The sequence below is a fragment of the Ursus americanus genome, chromosome 15 (genome assembly GCF_024610735.1).
Source record: "Ursus americanus isolate L20-20 chromosome 15, mUrsAme1.1.p, whole genome shotgun sequence".
In the NCBI taxonomy this organism is placed as follows: Eukaryota; Metazoa; Chordata; class Mammalia; order Carnivora; family Ursidae; genus Ursus; species Ursus americanus.
The window spans coordinates 8029374-8055989 of NC_142141.1; the positions used below are offsets into that span (position 1 = coordinate 8029374).

The 26616-nt window shown below is 42.8% G+C and overlaps 1 protein-coding gene across 3 annotated transcripts in view; it reads right to left on the minus strand.

Moving 5' to 3' along the window:
• DOCK2 (dedicator of cytokinesis 2) overlaps nt 1-26616 on the minus strand; it is a 409258-nt gene that overhangs the window by 291091 nt on the left and 91551 nt on the right. For all 3 annotated transcript variants that reach the window (XM_045792086.2, XM_045792087.2, XM_087867813.1), the window contains 3 exons: nt 16745-16853; nt 6203-6273; nt 4324-4430 (listed from right to left, as the gene is read on the minus strand). In XM_045792086.2, coding sequence (XP_045648042.2) covers nt 4324-4430; nt 6203-6273; nt 16745-16853 — 287 coding nt within the window. The remainder of the gene's footprint in view (nt 1-4323; nt 4431-6202; nt 6274-16744; nt 16854-26616) is intronic.

The following is a 26616-nucleotide window of genomic DNA, read 5'->3' on the forward strand; positions in this document are numbered from 1 at the left end:
TGCCCCTATCCCCCATGGTGAACTGAGGTCCCCACAGCTCCACATACTGTGGGCAACAGATAAGAGGAGAGGGAAAGAAGGAAATTACATCCTTATAAAAGAAAAACTGGATGCTTTGTACTCACAGAACAGCTTCTCCGTAAAGTTTCCAAAGAAAAACCCACTAGCTGAAAATAAACACTGGAAGAACTTCCAAATCTCTGTCAGTACTCTGTCTCTCTCTGTCTGTTTCTCTGGGTCTCTTCCTGTGTCTTTCTTTCTGTCTCTCTTTCTGTCTCTGTTTCTCTCTGTTTTTTTCTCTTTGTCTCTGTCTCTGTCTCCCTCTCTCCCTCTCCTCCTCCTCTGTTTGTTTTGGAAGTTGAGAAATGCGAGCAATGTGGATCCTAGAGCAGTTTACACTGAACCAGATGGTTCATCTGATTAGCATCAGACTAAAAAGACACATTACTTAGAGATTAGTTTCTCATAGGGACAAATCTGTTTCAAAGGCGCATAAGGTTTGCTTTTCTCGTAGACTCCCCTCAGAGCTTTCTCAGGGCACATCTATCCCTTTCTCCCATCACCACCAGCAGGCAAGTCTGAGCTTGAGTTGGAGGAGACAGCAAATTAGTCTCCACAGGTTTCTTAGTTTTCCTCTCACTGAACTCTGAAGTCATTCACACTAGGTGAGCCACTCCCTGTGTGACCTTGGCTCTTTGAGACTCTTACCCCTCTCACACCCCAGGCTAAAAAGCCATATTATGCCACTGAACCCAATGAGACCCGTGCCGTGGTTATTCCCATTTTACAGATGAGGAAATTGAGATTTACAAGGATTAAATACTTTTCCCAAGACCACAGGTCTAGTAAAAGTTGGAACTAGTTGCTTCCATGAAAGGAAAAACGGGTAAAGTGTCTTTGTGTATTCAAAGAGCGCCATGGAACAAACTGTCATAAAGGATGACTGGCAAGTGTTCTAAACTATTTAACTACGTTGAGACCTACAGCAAGATAAACAATAAAACAAGAAAGCACAAACATCTCACTCTGACATACACTTCTTATAGGCATACATAGCACGGGCCCTTTGCAAAACTATGGGGAAATGAAATTAAGATTGGACAAAACCATTCGAAACCAGAGTGGGAAGCACATACGGTCAAGGCCCTTTATTAGATTACGTGTGTTACTCAGAGGTCGAGGATATACATGTAGCTTCCGGGAAAACAAGGAAGCTTGGCTTAGGGCTACATGCAACTGTCAAACATGAAGGGACCCCCTTACTGCAAAGAATTGGAAGATCAGAACAGAAGCTAGGAAAATGAAAGGAGCAGAAGAAATAATAGCCACAACACCAATAATAACAGCTACCACTTAATGTAGGACATTATGCCGTGATAAGCACTTTAAATGCATTATTCACCTCATTAGCCCATACAACAGCCTTCTAAGATAGACATTGTTATTATTTTTCCATTTTACAGATGAGCTTACTGAGAATCAGAGAGGTTAAGTAAATTGCCCAGGGTCACACAGCTGATAAGAAGATGGACTGGAATTCAACCCAGGCCTAGTGAGATACAAGAACAGTGCCATTAACCAGTAAACCTTCTCTCTCCCCCTCCTCCATAGGATCCTTCTGAAGATAGGCCAATAGGATGGTCTGCCAACATTTCAGAAAGAGCTTAAAAGCCTTCTGGCCCCTCTGCTTGATGTCAGTACAAATGTTTAAGGCTGTGAGTACAAGCTAATGTCACTGACAATACTCCAGGCAATTTGCACATCTGGCAGTTAAATGAGCACAGGCTCAAAGCAAATCCCATCCCTGAGGCACAGGACACTTCACAGGGAGAACTACAGGAGGGATTTCATTACAGCTCAAACTTGGCCAAGAAATCAAACTCACCTTATTTAAGGGTATAAAGGAGACACTCACCCAGGAGCCAATGACACCCAGTAAGCACATATGAATTCAGATTGTATTCATTTGGAACCTGAACGCTTAAGAAGGGGAATGAGATGAAGTTTCCCTTTGGGGTTATTTTGGGAAGAAGGTTCACTTAGCAAATCAATCGTGGGAGAGGAGTTACCTTTAAGCTATACATATTGCTTTCACATGCGAACCAAGGATGGATAGACTAATTTTATATTGCCTCCCCTTTAAAAGGGGTCCCCAAAGAGCTCTCTGTTCACCTATTTCTAGTCTCTGTAAGTGTTTAAAGGTAAGAATTTTGCATTTCATTTCTAACTGTGTACAGCACTGGGGCTGGCTTTCTGTCTGTTAATATTAATCAGAGGGTTTTTACTGAATCTGAAACTCAGAGACACAGCAGGACTGGTGAGCAGCAGCTGTCCAGTCTGCTCCGTGATTATGTTCACTCTCAGGGGCCACCGCCAGCCCAGGAGATGTGACTGCAGTAAAGGAATTACTCTGACTTCCAACAGTCTGGAATTGACACCACATGCCCCATCCAGGAGGGTGCTAGCACTCCCTCTGGCCTTGATACCAAGCCGGGCACTGGACAATGAAGGCAAGCCAAGAACACACACACACACACACACACATCCCCCCCGCTGCCTGTGCAGCACCATACATAGCTAAAGTCACCCTTGCCATGTCCCTGGCGTGGGACTCAATTCACCTCTACAGTGACACCACCTGAAATCTGGAAGAAACTGCCTGCCGGGGCAGGAAGCGACTTCAAAGCTTTCAGAGTGAGGGCAATTCATTCTGATGGGGAAGTCAGAACATGAAAACCATAGAACACTCACTTTTAAAAACCCAGTATACAAGAAATGCAAAAAGACTTACCAGGATTAGTTTCCAATCACCTTGCAACAAAACACCTTGCACAAACAAACCATATATTTATTGCATTAATCTGTTGTCACACACCTGTCTGAATAGTCAGGACACCACAGACATGAGTATAACATCACCAGAACACTTTCCTTCTTGTGCCCTTCTCCTAGCCTTAACTCCAGGCATAGGAATTCAGACAGTAATTTTAGATGCACCATGTTAACCAGGCACTGGGGAAAAAGAATATTTACAGTGAAGTGGCTCCTGAATATTTCTGTGATTTCCAGGCAATTTACATAAATATTCAAGCCTAGCTCTCTGAATAAATCTGTTAGGTGATGACCGATCCCCTGCTTTCTAAGACCTCTTGTTTCTTGCAGTTTGCTTCTCATTTTATCACTGACGCCAGTGGGGACACAGAGGAATTAAAAATTGGGAACTGTTGGCCTTAGTATAAAGAAAACAGAGCTGCCCCTCAAAAGTCATTTTTTTCCACCCTCACGGATAGGAGTGATGCCGGAAACGTCAAGTGTTGCTTGAGAAGAGGTCGATGATGAACACTGACTTCTAATCCTGCCTGGCCGTATCCAGAGGCGTGGCCATCTAGCTCACCAACCTCGAAAACGGGGCACCCCAAGGCTCTTAGCAGTGGGGCCCTGGTCAGGCGACTGGTGGTTATCAGAGATCAGTTTGGGGTGAGCAGAAGCTCTGACCATAACTCCTGCCCAAAGCCACTGCCATTCCCTGCTCTCTAGGAAATACCATTACGTGAAGAGAGACAAAGTATAGAACAGTGGGCTATTTGCTACTATTTGAATAATAATAATAAAAGACCAGGGGAGAATATAGAGTATATATGTGTTTGATTGCTGATGGAGCTCCCTGGAAGCAAACACAAGAAATAGGAAGCACCATTGCCTCTAGAGGAAGGATCCGAGTGACTGTGCACGGGGTCTGGAGGGACCCTTTCCACGTGGTGCCTTTTCATACCTTTGCATTTGGATCCAAGCAGATGCATCACCTATTCAAAAGTAATTCATATTTTTCAAAACAAACACAAAACAAACCCCTCTAATTCCTACTCAATCAGAATTTCTGAGATGGGTCACAGGAATCTGCGTTAGCTCTCTAGTTTGTTCTTTCACTTTGGAAACTGAGAACTTCTCTGTGACGGGTTCTTTCTATCAAAAAGAAATCCCACCTACTTCAGCTCAAGTTGAAGACATGTATATACATATAAACCATGTAGGGGGAAAAAAAACCTCACGGCAGAATGACCTAAAGTGTAGGACTCCAAATTTACCACCTCATTAAACTCTCTCAGGAGGAGCAAACAATGCAAAATAATCTTCTTAAGATCAATGTAGATTCTGAGAGCTAAAGTTGCCAGCCACTTTCTACTTTTTGCATTTCTTCAGACCAAGGCAGCTGTTGGAGAAGAAACATTTGACGCACAGCGAGTTGCTCTGGCCTGCTGGGCATGTGAAGTACATTGTGTGGTTTCTGGCACCACCCACCCTGCCCGGATGCTTGGCACTCACCTTGCTTCTTAAAGAGGTTGCTCTGGACTATCTCATTCATGGATTGGACTTTCTGCTTCTGGAGTTTCACGGGGGGGATGCAGGTGTAGAACTCATATAGGAGTTGGCTGAGGGCAGGAAAAACAGGAGAGCAGAGGGCCAGTTAGATCAGTGTTTCCCACAGCCTGGCACTTACAATCCATGCCCAGACTGCCATCTCTGTGGAGGCAGAGCTGACATACATCTTGCTCCCTTGCTGCCCCCCCCCATTCCTGGCAAAGCATCAGATGTGTAGTAAGCCTATGTGGAGTTGGTTTTAGTGTTGACTACTAATAACATCCAAAGAGATGTGATAACCTGAAAATAATACCAATAACCCTGAGCCCTTACGTGTATCAGACACAAACTCGGCACTTTACATCCATTATGCCATTTAAGCCTCACGACCCTATGAGATAGATACAATACTTATCTCAATTTACAAGTGGAAAAACTAAGGTTCAGAAAGGTTAACTAGCTTTCCCAAGGTTGCACAGCTAGGGGGTTCAAAAGGCAAAGATTTAAAACCAAGTTCTGACTTTATTACCATACCACTTTATTTACTAATGTTTTATAGTTAGTAAAGCTTTGAAAGTCTTAAGATCAAAAGGGTCCTTAATTAAAAAAAAAAAGCTAAGAAAAATTACAGGTTAGAAGCAGTTTGGGACATGAAAAAGGAGATATTTCTTCCCCGATAGAGAGAACATAAAAACACCACTGAAACAGAATTATAGCCCCTGTCAAGCTTCCAAAATCAGCTCATTGTGTTCACTCATTCCTTCAAGTACTTGTTAAGCATCTATTCGATGTGTGACAAGCAATGTGCACAACAGTGGGGATACAATAGGAACAGACGTGGTCCCAATCGGCATGGAACTTATATTCTCACAGATGTCGGCACACAACACAGAGGCAAACAAATCAATAGGAGAGGATACGTGCAATGAAGACAAGAAATAGGGAGCTGTATCAGAGAGTAGTGGAGTAGGGGCTGGGGGAGGAATTGAATTGACTTAGAATATTCAGAGGTAGCTCCTCTGAGAAGATAACATTTAGTTTGAGACTAGCAGGCTGAGAAGAAGAGAGTAGAAATCTTGAAGACAAAAAGGCCAGGAATGAAAACACTGTCAAGATCCAGATCACATCTGGAGAGCAGTGAATAGAATTATAGTGAAGTTCACGCCTCGGTTTTGATGACTATACCACAGCTAAGTAAAATTTGAACTTATTAAGGGAAGTTGGGTGAAGGGCATATGTATACTATCCTTGCAACTCTTTTCTAGATCTAAAAGCATCTCAATAGAAAAAGTTTAAAAATCTTCTATATGTTATCTTGGAACTTAAGGGAATTTAGGAAAAAGAAGGAAAGGCCATTATCTGGCTTAGAGGTCTCTATTCTAACAGCATAATCACTTTAAACTAATGTGTTCATCTCATGAAAGAAATGGGGTAAAGAAGGCAAAAGGGAGCCTATCTCTCTATTATTCCTGTAAGTGATTGGAAGTTGCTCTCTACAGTACATACAGGACACAGATTGGGACCCCAAAATAAACTTCAAGTGCAAATGAGATGGCAACATTTACACAAACTATCAGTTCTTTAATCTTAAATGTTTGCATTTCTGTATCATTCGTGTCATCAAAGAAGGATGCTTATTTTATGGTGGTTTTCAGCAAAGTCTGACAAAATAAAACCAGAATGTAAAAATCCAACAGGAATCTCTACACCAAGTTCCTAACCATGTGCCCTCCCCGCCCCAGCTCTGAGTGCCCATGCAGAATCCCCCCATAAAAGCACTCCTCCTCTCCCTCTGAACCCCTGGCTGCCATCAGAGCCAGGAAAGTACATGGTGAGCTCTCACCTGAGTAACTTTGCATCGAAGACCGTTTCTACATCATGGAGGACAGATGGGATGTATTTCAAAGCCGCCACCTAGGTGGAAAGTGAAATCAACATGAGGGATGCCCACGTCCAATAACTTCACATGGTGAGGAGGATGACCCTGAATCCTGGGCACTCCTGCAGAGGTTCAAGACTGTATGCACACGGAAACATTAGCATGCACTTCTTTGATGACAAAAGCCAGCCACAACTTCTTCTATCTTTAAGGAGGCAGTAATGTATATGATCACAGACTTCAAAGTTAGATCCCTGCTGTCAGATCTCGGTTCGACTCCTAGTAACCATGTGGTTTTGGACCAAACACTTAACCTCTTTGATGTGTCAATGTCCTTATCTCTAAAATAGGGAAAATAATACCTATTTTGATTGGAAAAATTAAAAATCATATACATGAGGCATCCGACAGAGAGCCAGGCCTGTTTTGGGTGCCCACTAAGTGGTAACTTCTATCATTATTGGAAGATGGATGGTGTGTTTGAATTGTTTTGTGGGTGGCAGGGACAGCTTGGACTGAGTTACTCATATTTTCTCTCCCTGGCCCATTTGTGAACAACGGTAGGCATGTTTCAGACCACTACCTGGGTTAGTGTACTAGCTGCACGTTGCGGTGGCCTGTTTCTTTCCTCTGTGTAAGTGAACTGATGCATCCAGAGGTATGAGACCCGCCCAGTCACTTGCATCACAGCATCCTTTGCGAAGCAGCAGGGTATACTGCAGTTTCCACAGAAGGACTTATAAGTCACGTGGCTGGAAAATAATACTTAAGCATCTAGTGGAAGGCTGCATTTAAATTTTTTCTTTTTTTTCTTCATATTCTAAGTGTTCCATAGTCAACATTAATCAATCACCCTTTAGTAATCAGATCAAAATAAAAATATTGAAAATTCCTTTCTTAAAGAAAATCTTACTCCTAACCATATACAACTGAGCTTCGTAGTTAACATAAATAATAATTATGACTATTCTCTGAGAACTTCAAGTGGGGCAGACACTGAACACCTAATAGATTATCTTGTTAAACCTTAATGTCAATCCTACAAGGGATATACTATTTTCATAGATAAGGAACCTCCGGTGCATCAAGACTAAATAACCAGACCCAGGGGCGCCTGGGTGGCACAGCGGTTAAGCGTCTGCCTTCGGCTCAGGGCGTGATCCTGGCGTTGTGGGATCAAGCCCCACATCAGGCTCCTCTGCTATGAGCCTGCTTCTTCCTCTCCCATTCCCCCTGCTTGTGTTCCCTCTCTCGCTGGCTGTCTCTATCTCTGTCAAATAAATAAATAAAATTTAAAAAAAATAAAAATAAAAATAAATAAATAAATAACCAGACCCAAATCACAAAGTTAGCAAGTAGAAGAGCCAAGATTCAAATTCAGGCAGCCACCCCTCATTAGCCTTAAGTTACACGCCCACCTCATTAAATAACAACTCTCTCTCTCTATGCTTCAGCCTTTTCTTTTTTCTTGTGTTGATGATTTTTTAAAGTCAGTAATATATGTGCAATGTAAAAAACATCACACAGGATAAAGTATTAAGGTGAAAATTGTCACTGAAGTGCAAATGCACTGAAGTGTCACTGCATCTCCATCTCAGCCCCAATCCTTATTCCCCAGAGGGGCCACTATCAATGAGTTTCCTTCCAGACTGTTTCTGTTTTCTATGCAGGAGTGCTCACTAGCAAATGCATGTGTGTGTGTGTGTGTGTGTGTGTGTGTAATTTAGATAGTTCTGCACCTTGTTTCTGCAGTGAACCATACATGCAGCACTAATCTTTGCATGTCATCTCATAGAATACACTCTCTTCATATCCAACCACAACTCAGCAATGCCCTTATGGGTACACAGTACCTTCTTTAACCCCTCCCTTACTGATGGGTGGATTTTATACTATTTTCAGTTTTTCTTTATTATAAAACTGTGGTACAAAGAGTTAATATATACATTTGTGTATCTGTAAGAATCCTTGCAGGACGGACTACTCAAAGATGAATTAATGCATCAAAATGTATATTTTATATATATAGTGTATTTTAGGAAATGCTGTCATATTATCTTAGAAAGAAACAGTAACCAATTTCCTTTTACTCCTTTCCCTATAACCTTGCTAACACTGGTACACAAATCTTTTTAGTTTTGGCAATGTGATATCTAATTTATAATGGTAATTTACAAATCTTTGGTTTCTAGTGCACTGGGCACCTTTTCTGTATTTATTGAATATCTGTATTTACTAAATTGCTTGTTCATATCTTCTCATTTTTCTTTTGGGTGGATTATTTCCTTATTTGTTTGTGGAATTAACCATTTTGCAGCAATACCATTTGGAAGAATTTCTTCTTGCTTGTCCTGTTGTTTGTTGCTAGTCATATCTTTCATTGCACAGAAGAACTTTAATCTGTATGTTGTCAGATTTGTCAGACTTTTTCTTTATAGTTATTGGATTTTGTGTCTAGGAATTTATTTTTTATTCTTTCAAATCAAGATGACAAGAGATAACAAGATTCCAAAGCTGATGCTCTAGTGGGAAACCCTTGTTCCATAGGATGATGTTAGCTAGGTATCCTGTGAGGGAAAACGGGCTTGCAATAAAATAATTTGCAGAAACTCTGGTTTAAGCAAAATTAAGCCAGTGAGCTTTCTTTTTTTTTTAATTGCAGAACTTTTCAGAATTTTAATATGCTAAGACACACTATAACATTCCTCTAGGCAGTTACAGTATCCAGTGCATTCCGACCTAGTTGGTCAAGGCCATTTTGATAAAAGCACCAAACTGATGTAGCAAAAACAGATGCCTGAGAAGATGGGCAAGCAAAAGAAAAGAATGAATGGGATGAGTCTGGGCCCGTGGGAAGTAAGGAGGTATGAGGAACCCACACTCTCTCTAAAGAATGAGTCATTCTTGTTCACCTGTTCTAACACTGTGCTAGCCAAATCACACTGCACTTTCCCCATGGGAATACCTACTGACAATGTCGAAATTCTAAAGAGATGCCCTATGCTGAGGCATATGTCCTGAAAAAGACTGGTGCAGGCACTCTGTTCCTTCATTAACTCTTAGACCAAAGAACATAGAGCTCTGGGCCCATGGGGATCTGGGCAAGAACCACAATGTTCCACCTAGCACCTGCATGTGCCAAGGCCCATCTATTCACACCCTGAGCCTCAGCATCCTCACGTGGGGTAAAGGAGAATGATGTGAAATAAAGTATATCATGTACCTATTGTAATGTCCAGTACATAGTAGGCTCCCAAAGGTGTGTGTGCTGAATTTCAACTTATTTCTTCTCTCAAACTCCTGCCTTTACTCCCCAGCACCTGGATAAAGTATAATATGTACTCATCAGAATTAAGGCCAAAGTGAGAGGACAAAAACAGAGATCAAACCCTCAGCAAGTTGGGAAAGCCAGGACTTCATTGTCTGCAGCAAGTTCCTGGCTTTCAAGGGCTGCACACCATTTCAGGGCTTTGAAGCAATGCTGCAGAGCAGCCATCACCAGGAGTCCTACACTGGCATGCACACTTGAATGCTTCAGCTGACAGTGAGGAGGGGTTGGACGGGGCTGGGACAAGGATGTTTCACAAGAAGCCAATCTTCCCAGCTTCTCAGCTCTTGGCTGACAATAAAGTAAAACACACAAAGTAGCTGTCACCCTGAGACTCAGAGGGTGTTATCAACTCAACTGGAGAGTATTAAACTTCCATCTGGGTGGCCTCACAGAGAAGTGGCAGGTCTGTGGTTTTCTTTTCCAACAAGGACGGCCCACCTCTCATCCAGGAAGTCTGCAGCACTGACCGCAGGGCTCCTGTCCATAGTTCTTCCCTTCACACAGTTCTTACACACGTGAGTGGAGTAATAGCAGGTAGGTTCAGCAGGTGCAACCAGCAAGCTCCCCCAGAAGGCAGACCGGCTCAGCCATAAGACCCCCTGGGGACCTCCATTTGTTGCGTGTTTCTAAGGCCTGGAAACTAGAAACAGCTTGGCTTTCTAAACCTATTGGCCTCCTGGGAACTATGTTGCTTTACTATTGGTGTAACTGTTACTCTCATTAATACTACTATTATACATAAAATAATATGATCATGTTGTTACATTTATTCCATAATATATACTCCTATATTGCATATAATATTTAAGAGAAACATATACAGATAAGTTTATGTATGCATATGTATATAAAGGTATATAATAGGATTATTTATTATAGGGTTTTTAAATAACAACCGTTATTGGAAACTTTAAAGATGTCAAATACTTTACATGTATGACCTCACTACACTTTTCAACCACTCTATGGATACTGTCATCCCATTTTACCAGCAAGGAAACTATGGCAGAGAGGTGAAGTAATTTGCCAGAAGCCACACAGCTAATATGCAGCATAGTAATAATGTGTACCTGATTCTGTCCAGCTGGGCCCCAGCCAGTGTGTTTTGCTACTACCCACCCTGCTTTAAGGAAAAGTTTCCATCTTGGCAAGGGAGGAGGTTTCAATAGGGGAGGGAAGGCTTTTTGGTGACGGAAGTAGAAAAAGAACTTCCTCCTCTTTATGAGGATAATTTTTTAAAAGAAGGTACAGTTTTTCTGACATCTCCTCAGTTAAGGATCTTCCTCACCTCATGTATCAGGGGTTGTAAGAATGGACACCAGGAAAACATTTGCCAACTTAGTAATTAGCTTATCATGTGGCACTGAGAGGATTTCCTAGATTAATCACCAACTCTGGACTCTCTCGAAGGCTAGTTTCAGCCTCAAGAAGAGAGCCAGATCCAAACCAAGCAACATTGGTTTCACTGGCCCAGAGATAAGTCATGAGAGGACATTTGAGATGACTGTTATCCAGACGGACTTGCCCAGAATTGATAATCCTGGGCTGCTAGAAACAGCAATTATTTAAAAAGAACAACAAAAATCAAACCAAACACCCCGTCAAACTCAAAGGGGATTTGTCTTTTGAGTTTTTACATGCTCCCTCTCCCTCCAAACGGAGTGAGAGCCAACTGCACCAATGCCAGTAGACAGAATTTTAGCCAAAAAGAGCATGTCTTGCAGTGATGCAAGGTTTTACAGGAGCACTAGACATCTTCCTCATTCAAGAGCACAGACAGTATTTCCATCCCACCAATTTTCAGTGCTTTTATTTTCACCAGGCACTGGATGGCCAAGGTCCATGGAAACTGGACAGTGTCACAGAAATGCACCACAGCACGAGCAGAAGAGGACAGCTTCCTTAGAGATACGGTGCTGTCCTTAAGAACAGTACATGCAGCTCTCTCAGGACAGTCAGCCTCCTTGACAATCTTTCAGGGAAAGAGAAGGAAAGATGGACCGACACGTTCCAGAATACATATGTCTCCATGCTTTCTGGAACCGAACGTTATGCCGGCCCCCATGGCTTGGCGGGGGCGGGGGAGTTCAGTGTTTACGGAGGGCTGGCTGGAGAGGCAGATTGTCGGAGTCAAGTCCCTGTGGATCACTTTTATCTTATGTGGCCTTGGGCAGGTTAACTCTCTGTGTTTTCGTTTTCTCACCAGGAAAATGAAGGAAACAAAGTTACCTAATTTAAGGCCAATGTGAAGATTAAATGTTAGTTATCAGTATGACTACAGCAGCCTCACTGAAACAAAATTTCATCCTCCCCACCACTGAATCCATCCTCCCCAAACATTACCCCTAAGTATGGGGTATATGGTTGAGAAGGGGACAAGTTAAATAGTAAGTTTCATTTCTCCTACTTCGGGACTTCAGCATACAGCCTGTGGGCCTGTTCCCAAGAATGGACCACTTTCTTCCTTTAGTTGGACATTTGAACATTTTATACCAATAAACAACGAAAAGAGAGGAAAGAAAAAGGCATCCTTAATTAGCTTGCCTTCATGACTATGAACCAAACATCTATCCATCTTTACTATTGTTATTACTGTTGCTTATTGCTTATCCATTTGGCATTTTGCAGGAAAGATTTGGCTAAGTCTTTCATGAAACTATGCTTTGTTTGGTGGTGATTAGGAGCACAAACTCTGGACTTACACCGTCTGGATTCAAATCCCAGACCTGCCCCTTCTTAGTTGTGGTTAATTACTCAGCCTTGCTAAGCCTCCATTTCCACATCTGTAAAGTAGAGATAAGAAGAGTATTTGCCTAATAAGGTTGTTATAAATATCAAATGAGCTAACAATATATATAAAGCTTTCAGCCTAATGTGTGATACATAATAAATGCTAAAACACAAAACAGTGGAAGCTAGTGTTCATTGTTTCATTTGTTTAGCCAAAAAATATTCAAGTACCTACTAAGTGGCAGCCACGGGTTCAGGTACTGGGGATACAAAATACAGAGCTCCCTTACCCTCCTGGACACTCTGGTGGCATTATTAGCATGTATGACAGTCATAGTGGCCAAGGGAGCATGCCATTCAATGTGAGCTGCTCATTTATTTTCACTCACACCATCAAATTGGAGCATTATGATGAACCCTGGACCTAAAGGTGAATGGGACAAATGCGACTGCATAATGTCACCAAATGCCCTTTCCTCACATTCGAGCTACATCCAATTCACTCACGTCTGATTTTGATCCTCTCAACCTACCATCAGTTTTATCAACAATGCTCATAGGGCTGGCACACATGGGGACTTCTAAGCTTATGGCCTGTTACTGAAAACACATGGAAACCCCGTCCTAATCCATTCCCTGTGGCAGGGAGAACATTAACTTTGGAGTCAAGAGACCCAGGTACTTTCAAATCCTAGCTCCACCACTGTGGATAGGTATAATCTGGGATGAATTATTTAACTTTATGAACCTCCTATGGACACCGAAGACAGTGATCCCTTGCAGATCTCTGGCAGGATGCAAAACACTGTATATGAAGAGCCCAGCTTCATGCCTGGCACATGGTAGATACTCAATCAGTGGAAGGTATTTTTAATGATCTTCTACTTTCTTTGAATTGCTGGTTTTAAATTCTCCATAGTTTTGAGCGAGCTGCTGCCATGCCAACTCTGAACAATAAGGAAAACTACAGGAAGCAATTCACAAACACCAGATGAGTCTTAGAAATGAGAAATAACTTGATGAGATCCCAGAACTCACAATGGACAAAGCCGAGATTGATTGAACCAGATCTGCTCTACGCTAAAGTAAAGCAGGCATGAATGAGGGTTTCCACCATGAGCTGCTACCCAGCTGGAGGTGTAAAGTTGGACTCACTGGCATTCTTACTCTACGCTCTCACCCAAAATGTATGAAAGACACTACTAATAGATCACAGCCCTCTTTCCCACCATACCCCATGCAGGCTCAGAATCAGGACTCCAGTCATCCTATACTATGTCATTCCTTTTTTTCCCCATAGAGTCAGTTCTTGTGGGTTTATTCTCCCTGAAATTTATATCTATGTTTCTTGATTTAGCTGAATAACCAAACGTCCTAAAACCGTTCAGCCTCATGTAACAAGATTAGGAATATAAATATCTCCTTCTACTCTAGGCAAATGCTCCAAAAACTTCTGTTTTATGATGAGGTAAAGAAGGGAGAGGTATAAATGGCTAAAAACTATTTAAATTGAAATAGGTAATAGGCTCTATATTTCTCCCTTTACATACATTGCTTTATTTAATCCTCTCAATATTTCCTCTAAATTAGACATTAGGCTTTCCATTTCATAAAAGGATAAACAGAGGCCCAGAAAACTGAAGCAATTTGCCCAATGTCCCATGCCCAAGTGCAGATGCTCAATTACCACTGAGGTCTTTCTGACATGAAATCCAAAGCTCTTGCCCCAGTAGCAAATGCCAAAGTCCAAGAAGATTCCTTGTATGGAGCTTGCTAACATGACATGGTCTTGACCTCTCTCCCCTCATCAGCCCACACATTACACCTTAAACCGGCATTAAATCTTCAAAGGTTGTTGCTTTCCATATTTGGATATGGTTATATCCTTCTTTGCCAAATTTTCAGCAACCATAGAAATAGGTAGAAAGTATCATTGATTTTATGTAAATTGTGGAAGCTAAATTTGGTCCTCAGAGCAAATTAAAAAAGAGATGAAGGTCCTTTTGATGACTCTGGGGTGGAAATCCATGAGGAGAAACCAGCATAACCTAGCCCAAATACCAGGGAAAATAAGGCATTTCTACATAGCTTCCCAGACAGTAAGAACTTGGGTAAAAAGGCTTATGCCCAGACCATAATAATCACATTAGTTCTCTGCGTTTACATAGCATTTTATAATCTGCTCTTTTGTAGACAGTGTTTATTTGATCCTCGTGTAAACAGTGAGGGCTTACAGATGAGGAAACAGACAGTGAGAAGTTAAATGACCAGCCTACAGTCATACAGCAGAGCAAGAAGAACATCCAGGTCTCCTCAGTGCCACGGATGCTGACTGGCTCCTCTTTGCTTTGTAGCTTTCTTTCTTTCTCCTCCTTTCTTTCCCTTCTTAATCCCTCTGTCCCTTTGTCCCATCCCCCAAGGTACATGTAGTTCATTACCAGGAAATAGGTGCTGAAATTAGAAAGACTGACTCCATGAGAGCTATTTCCCTCTGGCTTTCTCAAGGTCAGTGCTCTGTCCCTCTCCTGGTACCTCTACCTCTCTGAGACACCTGCTCCTTTCTCTTCCCCACTAACTGCTTCCTTCATTTGTCCGTCATTTCTGCTCCTTCGTACTTCAGCTTCCTCAGAGCTATTTCAGACCTGACTCAATGCTACAGCCTCTCCCTTTGCAACCAGTCAACCTCAGCCCTCACCAAACATCTTCACACCTCTCCCTGGAAGTTCAGCTGCTTCCAATATGATACAGGCGGGGTGACAGGCTCCAGCTCTTATCACATTTCTTCATGCTGTCCCCTGCTCCTCTTATTCCGTTTGTTGTAAAATGATGAAGCTTTGTAAAATGAGGGAGGACTTAGGAAAAAAAAACACACACACACACACACACAAAAGGGAAGGGAAGGTAAAAACGGTAAGACTCACCCTGGAGAAAACAGTCTTATCTCCAGTACGTGCTAAATGTATAGTGTAAAGAACAGTGTAATAGAGCAGCTCAGAGCACGGTCTTCAGAGCCAGGCACGAGGCCATCTGAACGCCAGCCACACCCTTGACTGCAGTGGAGCCTGACAAAGTGGTATCAATTCTGAGCTTCAGTGTCCTCATCTATGAAGTGGAGAGCTGCACACCTATCCTGAGGGTCATTCATTCAACAGATATTTATTCAGCATCAGCTATGTATCAGGACTGCTCAATGTGCTGAGGATACATTGGTGAACTAGTCAAAGCCCCCCTCTACACACACACACACACACACACACACACACACACGCAAACACACACATAGACATGCAAACACACACACACAAAGAGGTCACCAACATTTGTTCAATCAAAAAAGCCACTAGCAAAGTGATTCCTGAACACCAGGGAGTTTTTTAAACTGCTTGCCCTGATCACACTCCATGCTGATTAAATTAGAATGTCTGGTGGTGGTAGCCAGGCATCAGAATTTATTAAAGATCCCCAAGAGATTCTGATGTGCAAAGCTGGGGAGTCGTGGCATCAGCAGTGAACGCTGCTAGACAGACTTCTGCCTCTGCCTTCTTGCCTCCGTTCTAACTGGACACTAGCACCTCATCCATTCCAGCCAGAGGCTGGGTGATCCCAGGCACAGCAGATTTTATATTAGCAACTAAAAGGATAACTCTTATTAAAAGAAGGAAAAGAAGAATCTGCGTTAACTCATTGTTTCAGTAAATGTGTTTTTTCCTATTCATGTGACATGAGGCAGCCCTCCCTGCACACTTACAAGTCAATCCTGTGAAAGTTAGGAAGTCTTCCCCTAAAACAGCCTCTCCATTCAGGCTCTCTGCTGCTAAACTCTTGCTCAGCCTTGGGGTGGGACTCAAGGGTTCTCAAAGATTGCAGAGTTCCTACATTAGCATCATGAGCCATAAATTAGAGGACCTCTCTCCAAAGTATCTCCTGTTTATTGAGGAGACTCTAACCCCAAAAAGGGATCTGAGCTTATGGTGCTGAGAATCGAAAGTAGAGGATTTAAGAGGCTGCCACCTTAACCGTTGTTACCATTATTATTTTTCTTTTTAAGGAGGCTCCATGAACAGCATGGAGCCCATTGCTGGGTCTGAACTCACAACCCTGAGATCAAGATGCAAGCTGAGATCGAGAGTTGGACACTTAACTGACTGAGCCATCCAGGCGCCCCACCATTGTCACCATTAGAGGTGGATCAGGTTTGACCTATTTCCTTCCAGGTAGCAAAAGCTTCGGAGTGATTTAAAAAGAGGCACTGTTGCCCTCACAGGAAACAAATAATAAATGTGCTTTCTTTGGTGTTCATGATCCTTGTACCATGTGGCCAGCCCAGGCCTTCCATTAACATAGGGCTACATATTCAAGCAAAAGTAGACATTATCTCACCATACTGTTATTTATCAGGTGACCAAAGGAAAAGAGATTTTTTTTTTTTTGTAGTGTAAACCCACCTGCAAAAGGATGGTTGTTTTGTATTGACTTTTCATCAGGTTGTTGATAGATTCAAAGAGCCGTCTCATGGATTCTTCAAACTCCATCTGTTCTTTGCCTTCATAAAGCCTGAAAGAAGACAAACCTAGGTCATTTTTCAAGCCTACAGGCAATAACTTTGAAAGGATGGGCCAGCCACAAACTTCATTTAAAATTTAGAGTGAGGGGTGGGAGACAGGGACTTCAGCACCATGGTGCTGAGCCAGCAGTGTTTCCAAGCATCCTTCACTGGCAGGAAAACCTCTGACCATGAGCAGAACAGATACCCTCCCACTGACTCCTGCCTTTTTTTTAAACCCTGAAGAACCTCAAAGGAATAAAACTCATCCAAGCTAAGGGGACATTAATAATTTCACCCTTCTGCAAGAATCAGAAGAGAGACTGTGGTCACCAGATTTCCAAAGCGTCTGGGAAGCGTCAAGGAGAAATATTTTCAAGTATTCCACCCTTGCACTTAGCCATTGCCTGCTTGTCAGACAAATCCGTACTTGCCTCTTCCCTGTGGGGGGCCACTGTGTACCTGGCCCTCTCATTTCAAGAAGTGTGCTTATCATCTAGTTGAAACCTTTTGTTCCTCTTTTTATAAAGGCCCTATGTTGTTACTGTCAAAAATGCAAACATAGCAGAAACACATTACTTATGAAGTGAGACTCCTCATTAATCCTACCTTGAGGTAAGGATTGTTAACATTTAGATGGATATTCTTGCAGAGATTTTCAAGGCCCACACGAAGGCATACATGCAACTTTTTATAGAAACCATCCCCTCGTATAAAATCCATCTCTAGGTTCCTAAGGCTTATGGCCCTCTTGGCCCAGCCTTGGAGTGTTGTTCAGCCCTAGGCCTCTCTAAACAAGGCTCTATCGCCAACCATGAAAAATCTGCAGCCTAATCTGTGGCATCCTGCACGAAATACGGACAAGAGTGCTCCTGTCTCCAATTCAGATAAAGAGCGAGTCCTGTCACTGCCCTACACAGTCAGACGCCACTTGCTGCGGCTGTGGGAAAGGTGCTTTCCTTAGATAAACCGCTGACACACTTAACGGGTCTGTTTGCTCCATCAACCACAGGAAGGGCGGTCCATCAACTGCTATATGCACTGAATTCCCATCCGTCCCCTCACCCCTCTTTTCTTTTCGTTCTGCTTCTCTTCTATTGCCTTTCTCTGTCTTTAAACATGTGTCTGCTCATCTCCTTGTGAGTATTATTTACTCTGTCTCTGGGTCATTACGTTTATCTCTGCTTTTCTGTCTTTCTGACTCCATCTTTCTCTCTGTGTGTTAGTCACTCTCTGCCTCTCTTCTCTTTTCTCCTAATTTACCGCTTCCTAAAGCCCCCCTGAAGTCAGAAGCTTAAGGGAAAGCCAGTACTGAATGTTCCAATCAATTACAAGGACCCAGTGATTGCTGCTGACTTTCTGGGTATCTAGTTCAAGGTCATAGAGAAAAGGCTGTGAGAGGAGCCAAGAGTCCTGAAGCAGCTCTCTCTCTCTCTCTCTCTCTCTCTCTCCCTCCCTCGTGCCCTCACCCTTCTCTTAAACTCCTCCCTTCTGAACCTTCTTGTCCTGCTAGAATAGAGATGTCAGCCATAAAGTATATGTTTTAGAGTCCATCAGCTCTGGGTCTCCAACCGCCACCTTGCCCCGTACTAACTGAAGACCTTATTAATAATAGTAGACGTTCTTACACACTGCTCTGCCCCAGGCACTGTCTGCATACATATTAAATCACTTACTCTCATGACTACACCACGGTGGGCCCTATCATTATCCCCATTTTACAGACCGATCAAGCTCAAGCAACACGCCCAAGGACTCCACGCCTGGAAGTGTTAGAGCCAGACCTCGTACCTGGCCATCCGGCCCCTGGGCCCACCCTCTCAATCACTTTGTACAGTACTTTGCTCTATGCTTTACCGCCTCTCTTCATTCCCGCAAGCCCCAGTTCCTCATCTACAAAACTTAGGCCATAACGGCACCGTGCCCAAGTACCGTGAGGAGACCCCTCGCACGTGAAGCACTCGGCATATGCCTTGTGCCAGCAAATGTTAGCTGTCGTCTTGTTGGTTATTATAGGAATATTACTATTGTTCCCACTTCAGAGATAAGGACACAGAAACTCCTAAGAGGTTGAAACTTGCCCAAATTCCATCAAAGTGCAAACTATGAGAACAGATCTAGTAGAGAGGAAGGCAGGATCTTAATTCAAAGTGGCAGTGGTTTCCCCATAAGATGACATTGTTTAGTTTTTCTTTGTGTCCAAAGCTAAACTAATGAATGGTCCATCCCCCAAGACTTTTGCCTTGAAATCTGTTACTCTTTTCACTAGCCACAGCTACCCGAAAATGTCTAATGAGCAATCTCACAATCCCTATTATGGTCTACAGTGTCTCTCACCCACGTTTAATACCCAGACATGGCTGTCCGTGGTGGAGTCATCATTATTTACATACATATGGACTTCCTCTGTAAAGCATACTTATTAGTGTATTTCCATGGGGTCGGGGGTAGGATTCCCACGAAGTCCTCTTCTTGGGAACCACCTGTGCAACCTGCAAGAATGGCCTCCAGCAGCTTTTTCCTATTGTTTGACCCTGCCTCCCCCACCTTCCATAACTGAATGGTCTTTTGGTGGCTCTCTCCCGGGAATTTGTATTTTTTTAATACAAAAACATAAAAATGGACTTTAATGGGGGTCCTCTTAATGGCAGCACTCCAGGGGAATGTTCACGAACTCCTGTGAAGAAATCCCTCAAGCAGCCCTGGTTCCCAACCTGTGTGTGTGTGTGTGTGTGTGTGTGTGTGTGTGTGTGTGTGTTTGGATTGTATGAGCTGCACAAATACCCCTCCAATAAATTCCCTTTTTTCTTAAACTAGCCCTGGTTCAATTTGTTGCAACCTTATCTGGTCAGAATTCTGCGGGGTAGGGTGGGTTTCTTCCTGCTGCCCCCTGGAATTCTAAACCAAGAGCTGTGGGGAAGGCCAGTGAGCGCCTAGTCCATGCTTCCCATTGTACAGAAGAAGAAACCGAGGGCCCAAGTAGACAAGTGACTTGGCTTCACTGCCATCTTTTAAATGTTATTTGACTGAGGTAGGAAAGGAAAGAGACATTTAGGCTATGAGACCAAGTCAGGGCTATGCATTCAACTTTAAACTTTGTAAGAAACTGACTTTAATTTCTACCACCAAGAAAAATCTGATTTGCTCTAGGTCACAGACTGTACCAGTGCTCTAGCTTGAGCCAGAACTTGGCACTCTTCTCCTTCTGTGCTCTGAGAATCTAACAGGGGAGGGCAGATGACACAGATCCCAGGAGGCCAAGCTCAGGGGCATCTGCCTCAGTGGGAATCCAAGCTGCTCCCTGTTATTCGTGTCACAAGTAAAGTACCTCAACACCACACTCTAGTCCAGGAAAGGAAAAATATTCTACACCTGCTTGAGTTTCATCAAAGATTAAAAAAACTAATTCTGTAGGGAAGTGGCTTGCATTTAACAGTGACTACATCATTAAGCTAAGTTGTTGCAGCCTCTTAGCAAGTGTGTGTGTGTGTATGTGTGAATTTTTAAGCCTAGGGTATTACTGGGTACAAATGGAAAGAAGAGCTGAAAAAAATGGGCACAGTTGGGCAGGAGAAGTGACGCAAACAGCTATTTAGTGCAAAGGGCTTTGCTATTTAGCCAGACTCCTCCATATGCTGACTGCGCGGCCTTGGACTCTTTACCTTCCTTACTGACAAAATGGAGATATAATGCTCACTCAAAGGGGATATTGAGGTAGGAAAAAATGAGATAATGTCTTTCAAGTGTTTAATATTATAGCTAACACCTAATAAACGTTAAGTAAATATCAGCTATTATTCTTATTGTTGTTGTTGGTTCCCAAGCACAGAAGTGATTATACTGGGAAACTCTCTCACCTGAGCACATACAAATAAAAGGAGTATTTCTAGGAAGGAGTCTCATTAAGGCAAATAAAATGCATAAGGGTTTTAGATTACATGCAAGAAATAAAGTGATGATGGGGGCCATTCAGCACTGTAGGGCCTCTCCTGAGAAACTGGAAGAAAGAAGAAAAAAATAATGCTTCATCTATCTGCAAGGCTTTAAGCGTGGCCTTGAAGTCAAGGGCACAGCAGATGTGGTTTCAAGGTCCTTTTTTAGCAGTTGGTCTCTGTTATAGCTTCAGGAGGGAAGCATTTTTTTTTTTTTTTGGCTTCAGCACGCCTGGAAAGATGTTTCAGAAACCAGCTGATCCTGCCAGGGACCGAATTATTGAAGGGCCTGAAGGCCCTGACCACAGGGAAAACTGGAACAACCTGCAAGGCGCTGGGGCATGTGAGCCCAACCACGGCAAGCACTCCAGCTCCCAGGGCTTGGATAAACATAGCGATGCTCTGCTTGCATGTGATTCATTCAGGAGACACTGTGCACAGCTGAGCACTCACTAAATGCCAGTGGGGCCCCATATGGTGTGTACAATGCTTTGCACCACCTCTTCCATGCAGGTACATAAAGCATCAGCCTAAAAGTGAGATGCCAACCTCAGGCCAGCAGCCCAGGGGAGCAGCATCTAACCAAGGCATCCTCAGGCTTGGAAAGCTAGCAGGAAGATTCACTTTAGAATCCAGGGGTGGTGGGTTTCCTGGCACTCCAGCCCCATTTTGTTTTCTATGCCTTGGTCACTTCCAGCTCCTCTGAGCCACATTCACAGGCATCCTCCTGATTTCTTCCCTACCTCTTTAAGTCAATGCAGAAATTTAGGTAAGACTGTGTGGGTTCCAAACTTTGCTCTGACACTTATCAGTTAGGTGGCTTTGGCTAGGTTTCTTAGTCTCTCTAAGGCTCAGTTTTCTCATTAGTAAAATGATATTAGCCCCATAAGGTGGTCCTACAAGCAAATAATGCATGCAAAGGAAGTAGCACAGTGCCTGGCACATAGTAAACACTAAATAAATGCTAGCTATTGTTATATAGTACCATAATTTTCTTCTAGATCTTTGTAAGCATTATGAAGGACAAAAAAAAAAAAAATCTTCATAAAGACAAATACAATTTGTTGAGCACCTACTGCGTGCCAGGCACTGCAGGGGAGATAAATATGAGTACGACCCAGTCCCTATTCCCAGAGAAATCATGAGGCAGGCCAGCAGGTAAATTATGTATTGCCACATAGTGAGAAAAGTTGGATAATAAAAGTTTAATATTATTATCGAGCACTTCCTAAGGGTCAGGCACTGCACTAAATTCTTCACATGGATTAGTTCACTTGGTACAGACTATTATCATTCATATTTTACATATGAGAAAAAGGAAAAGACATTAAAGAGGCATGAACCAGGGGAACAGAAGAGCAGAGGAGGGAACGAGGGCTCTAGCAGACACTGAGCATCGTGACTGCTTACCTGGTGGCTCCTGTCTGCCCTCAGCAGCCCCCTTCCCATTCCACCCCCACAGCGTGTCTGGTCTCCTTCCTTCCTCCCCAGCAGTCCCATAAATGCCCCTGCAGGATTAGACCTGGGCCCCAGCTTTCCTTTGTCTTCCTCACCTGGTCACATCTTTACCTAAATTTGCTCTTGGTGAGACACATACCTGACTCATTTCACAAGTGCCTGGGAGCAAGGCCAGATTAATCGGAAGGTTTTTAAAATGAAAAATCTATTTTAAATGCCTCTATGATCTGACAAAATTACTCGACAATAAGGTCATGCTATACCATTCTGCTACTTTGCCACTAAAGTCAAGAGATTTCTCTGCCCCTAAATGTGATGCCAGGCACTGGAGGAATACTACGGAAGGGAGGCCATTTATTTAGTGAACGTCCTTAATGAATGCTGTGCGCTCCACACAACACTAAAGCAGACTATCACAATGATGTGGGCTCTCTGCGTGAATACTTTGTTCCTCACCATCACTACTTGCCTGTTTTCTCCACTAGAGTATAAGTTCCACGCAGGCAGAGTCAAGGCTATCTCAGTCATAATATCCCCATGTTTATGTAGCAATAGGCCTGGAACACCAAAAGAAGTTTAAACAAATGCATCAACTAATGATTAAGTATTAGATGAATGAACTTCAGCACCTTCAATGTAGCTGCACAGAAATATCTTATGAATCCAGAATTCGTAGCAGTTCAACTAGTTCTAATGGTATCTAAAGTAGATAGTATTACTAGTCACCTTCAGCTATGCAGCCTTATTATTCTTCCCTTGACTACTAAGACTCCTACTACTAATAACTGCTACTTACTAAGTCTTTGCTATGTGCCAGGCACAATACTAACTGCACAAGGTCACCCAACTTGTAAAAGGAAGAGTCAGAATTTAAGCCTGAGTGTGTGGTTCCAAATTTTCCTCTTAACCGCTAGGCAATACTACCTCCAGAGAACAGAGCAAAGTAATAGCTCATTGCCAGGAACTGAAACAAGTCAGGGTGGGTCGGAAAGCATCATTTGCCCAGGGGATGATGTTACAGGACTGTCCAGGGAAGCTGAATGGCTGGCTCTAACCTTTTTCTGTTCAAGCTCTAAATCCAAGGTGACTTGGCTGGTTTTCCTATTCTCAAGCCAATAATTTGCTCTGTTAGAGTAGGTGTAAATTAGTGACTTTACAAAAAAGAACCATTAAGTCATTCGTGGTTTCAGAAGAGTGATTACTTGGAAAAATCACAATATTCTAAGACTAAAACTGCCTGCCTCTCTCTCTCTTTCTCTCTCTCTCTCCATCTCTCCCTCCTTCTCTCTCTCTCTCGCTCTCTCCCCCTCCTCCCCCTTTCTGTCTTGCTCACACCCTACTCCAACCTGGGATGGAGAGTAATTATAGCCTCACCAGTGCCTGAATCTGTCTGAAAATCATCCTTGCATTTATTGATCCTATTTACAGAAAGAAACCCTTAAGCGCACTCAGCAGGCACATTTAAGTCAAAGCAATAGGGCTGGGAAGTATTCATGAATGGGAGGGTCCCCTTCCTGATTCACCTCTTTCCTGCATGGTCATTGTCACCATCTGGACCCCTTCTCCCAACACCAAAGTCTAGAGACCCAAAAGGAATCCGGAATGGCAGATTAAGACAAGGAATTTTGGTCCAATGAATCTAAAGTGAGCAGTCCAGCTCCACAGTGGCCAGAGAAATTCTCTTTTGAAGGGTAACAAAGTTGAAACATAAGGTGTTATTCTGTTAGAAGAGAAAGAGTAGAGCCTCGTCTGAAAGGGACTATACACGGAAGGGCTAATATAACAACAATGTTGCCTGTGTGAATTGTCAAGTAGCCTGGTGGCCCAGAGAACTCCATGCAGACTTCATTTAATTGATAGAAACAGCCGGGAGGCAGAGGGCTCAGACCAGTTCCTGGCGCCAACCCTTTTGTCAATGACAAAATTATTTCTCCTCGCTCGAGCTGTTACTTTTCCAGAGTCTGACATTTGAGGAGGAATCCCCCCTTAGGGCAAACTGCAAAGAAGTTTCAGTAAACAGTCTTCCTCTTATAAATCACCCCAGGGGAGAATGATTTGGAGGTGAGAGAACAGAAGACAAACTCAACCTGTGGGGATCCCGTTTTGAAAAATGTCTAGGATGAACATACAAAAATTAATGCAATCACTGAAGAAAAACTGCCTCAGGTGAAAGCATAAACAGCCTAAACAAAAAAATAGAAGTTAACAATATGGAAGAAATGAAAGAAAACTATCCATCTAAAACATTCACTTTACTTTAAAATACAGCAACCCTGTGCAATAAATTAATAGTAAGTAGGTAATAAGATGCAGGCAAAAGCCTTGAAAAGAACTCTAAGTTATGAATAGAGTGTGATGTGTGCCCCAGCCATCCTTCATTCTACTGAGAGGAGCTGCAGCCTTTATGTAATTTGGCAAGAAGAACTCAATTGCATAATTCTGCACTTAAGTAAATTTCTCCATTAGCATGAAAAATGGTGTTCAGGGTTTTTCTCTCAATATAATTAGAAATTGAGTGTTCCCAAAACAATGCTCCTAAACAGAAACACACACACACTCTCTCTCTCTCTCTCCTTCCCACAGCCTCCCCCTTTCCATAGTTCCAAGACATATAAAGAAAAATATAGATTGCATCATTCACTTGAAAGAGAAGCTAATATTCAGTAGATTCCTTCCAGCATTTTCTTTTTAGGCCCACTTGCTCTAAAACTTCTGGTACTGAGAAGAAATTCGGTTTTGACTGCTTCTCTGACCATACCTCCCTTCAGTTTTTTAATCACCTATGAAGTGTCCATGATATCTTAAATGATAGCAGAAAAAATTAAGTTGTAGAATGATTACATACACACATACACACCCCTAGTAAAAATCTGGAAATCTATACACAAATTGATAATTTTATTACCTCTTAGAAAAAAAATTGTATATGTGAACAGTCCCCTTATATACTTCTATGTTATATTATGATTTTTAAACAAGTAAATGTTACATTTTATTTTCAAAAGAGATAACTACTCTTCTTTTGGGGTGAATGTCTCTTGCCTTCCAGTTCCTTTCTACAACAATCTTTTTCCCCAAAGTCTTTCCTGAATTCTCTTGTTCTCACCATGGGAAGCAGGGCTGCAGCCAGGGGATCTAACTCAAGGTCAGAAACTAGAGGCAGTTTTCCCCTCTACAATTACAGAATCTAACTGCTGATTTTTCACCTACCTCCTGATTCCCGGCATGGACTGCCGCTAGAGAGACAACTGCCCAAGAAACGTCAAGTTATTATTACTCTAAACTATGGTCATGCCAGGAGCATCTGAACTTTGTCCTTGCATTCTTGCGGCTTCCTGATAAGAATAATGAACCCCAGGTTTCCAGCTCTGTTCCACTGAGAGCCTTGACATTTGGTATGTGGAGTTAAATAGAATTTTTAACATTTTCCTTACTAATGGTGCTGAGTTTTAAAATACATATGCAGTAGGGGCGCCTGGGTGGCACAGCGGTTAGGCGTCTGCCTTCGGCTCAGGGCGTGATCCCGGCGTTCTGGGATCGAGCTCCACATCAGGCTCCTCCGCTATGAGCCTGCTCCTTCCTCTCCCACTCACCCTGCTTGTGTTCCCTCTCTCGCTGGCTGTCTCTATCTCTGTCAAATAAATAAATAAAATCTTTAAAAAAAAAATACATATGCAGTAAAACTCTTTGTTTTGAAATCTGGGAACACCTGAGGAAGTGTTGAGTTCAAATATGTCAAGTTTTCCATTACTGAAGACCTCATCTGAGTAGTACCATGGCTGAGATCGAGGCAAGCCACCAGCAAAGAGCAGTGCGACAGAAAGAGTGGTGGTGTGGGTCTGAGGACTGAGATCTAAACCTGACTCCAGCACCAGTGTGTGTTGTGACCATTAGCAGATTACTTTGCTCTGGGCGCTGTTTCCCTCATCAATAAGTGGACTACATTACCACTGAGCGAAACCTCCAGGATTCTTCACTGGCTTCTATGGTCAAAGAGTCAGATAAGAGCATTCCAGTCACCCAAGACCAAGCCTGCTCACCCTGCATGGTTCACCAGCACGGCATATGGCCCCATAGGTATCCAAGTCAGAGCCTTGGTAACAATACCATATTGTTAACTAGAGTGACCAAAGCCACTTGGTACCCTCCATCTTTATGGTCACCACTTTTATTCAAGGCCCCAGCACATCTAACCTGTAGGGGTTTCTGAACCCACCTCCCTTCCTTCACTTTACCCCCTTTCAATCCATTTTCTACACAATGGTCAGAGGGAACATTTTAAAAACAAAAGTGATCATATCATTCTCTGTTCAAAATCTTGTAATAGCTCCCCATTTTCCTCAGGTTAATGTCCAGATGCCACGGCCTGACCTTCAAGGACTTG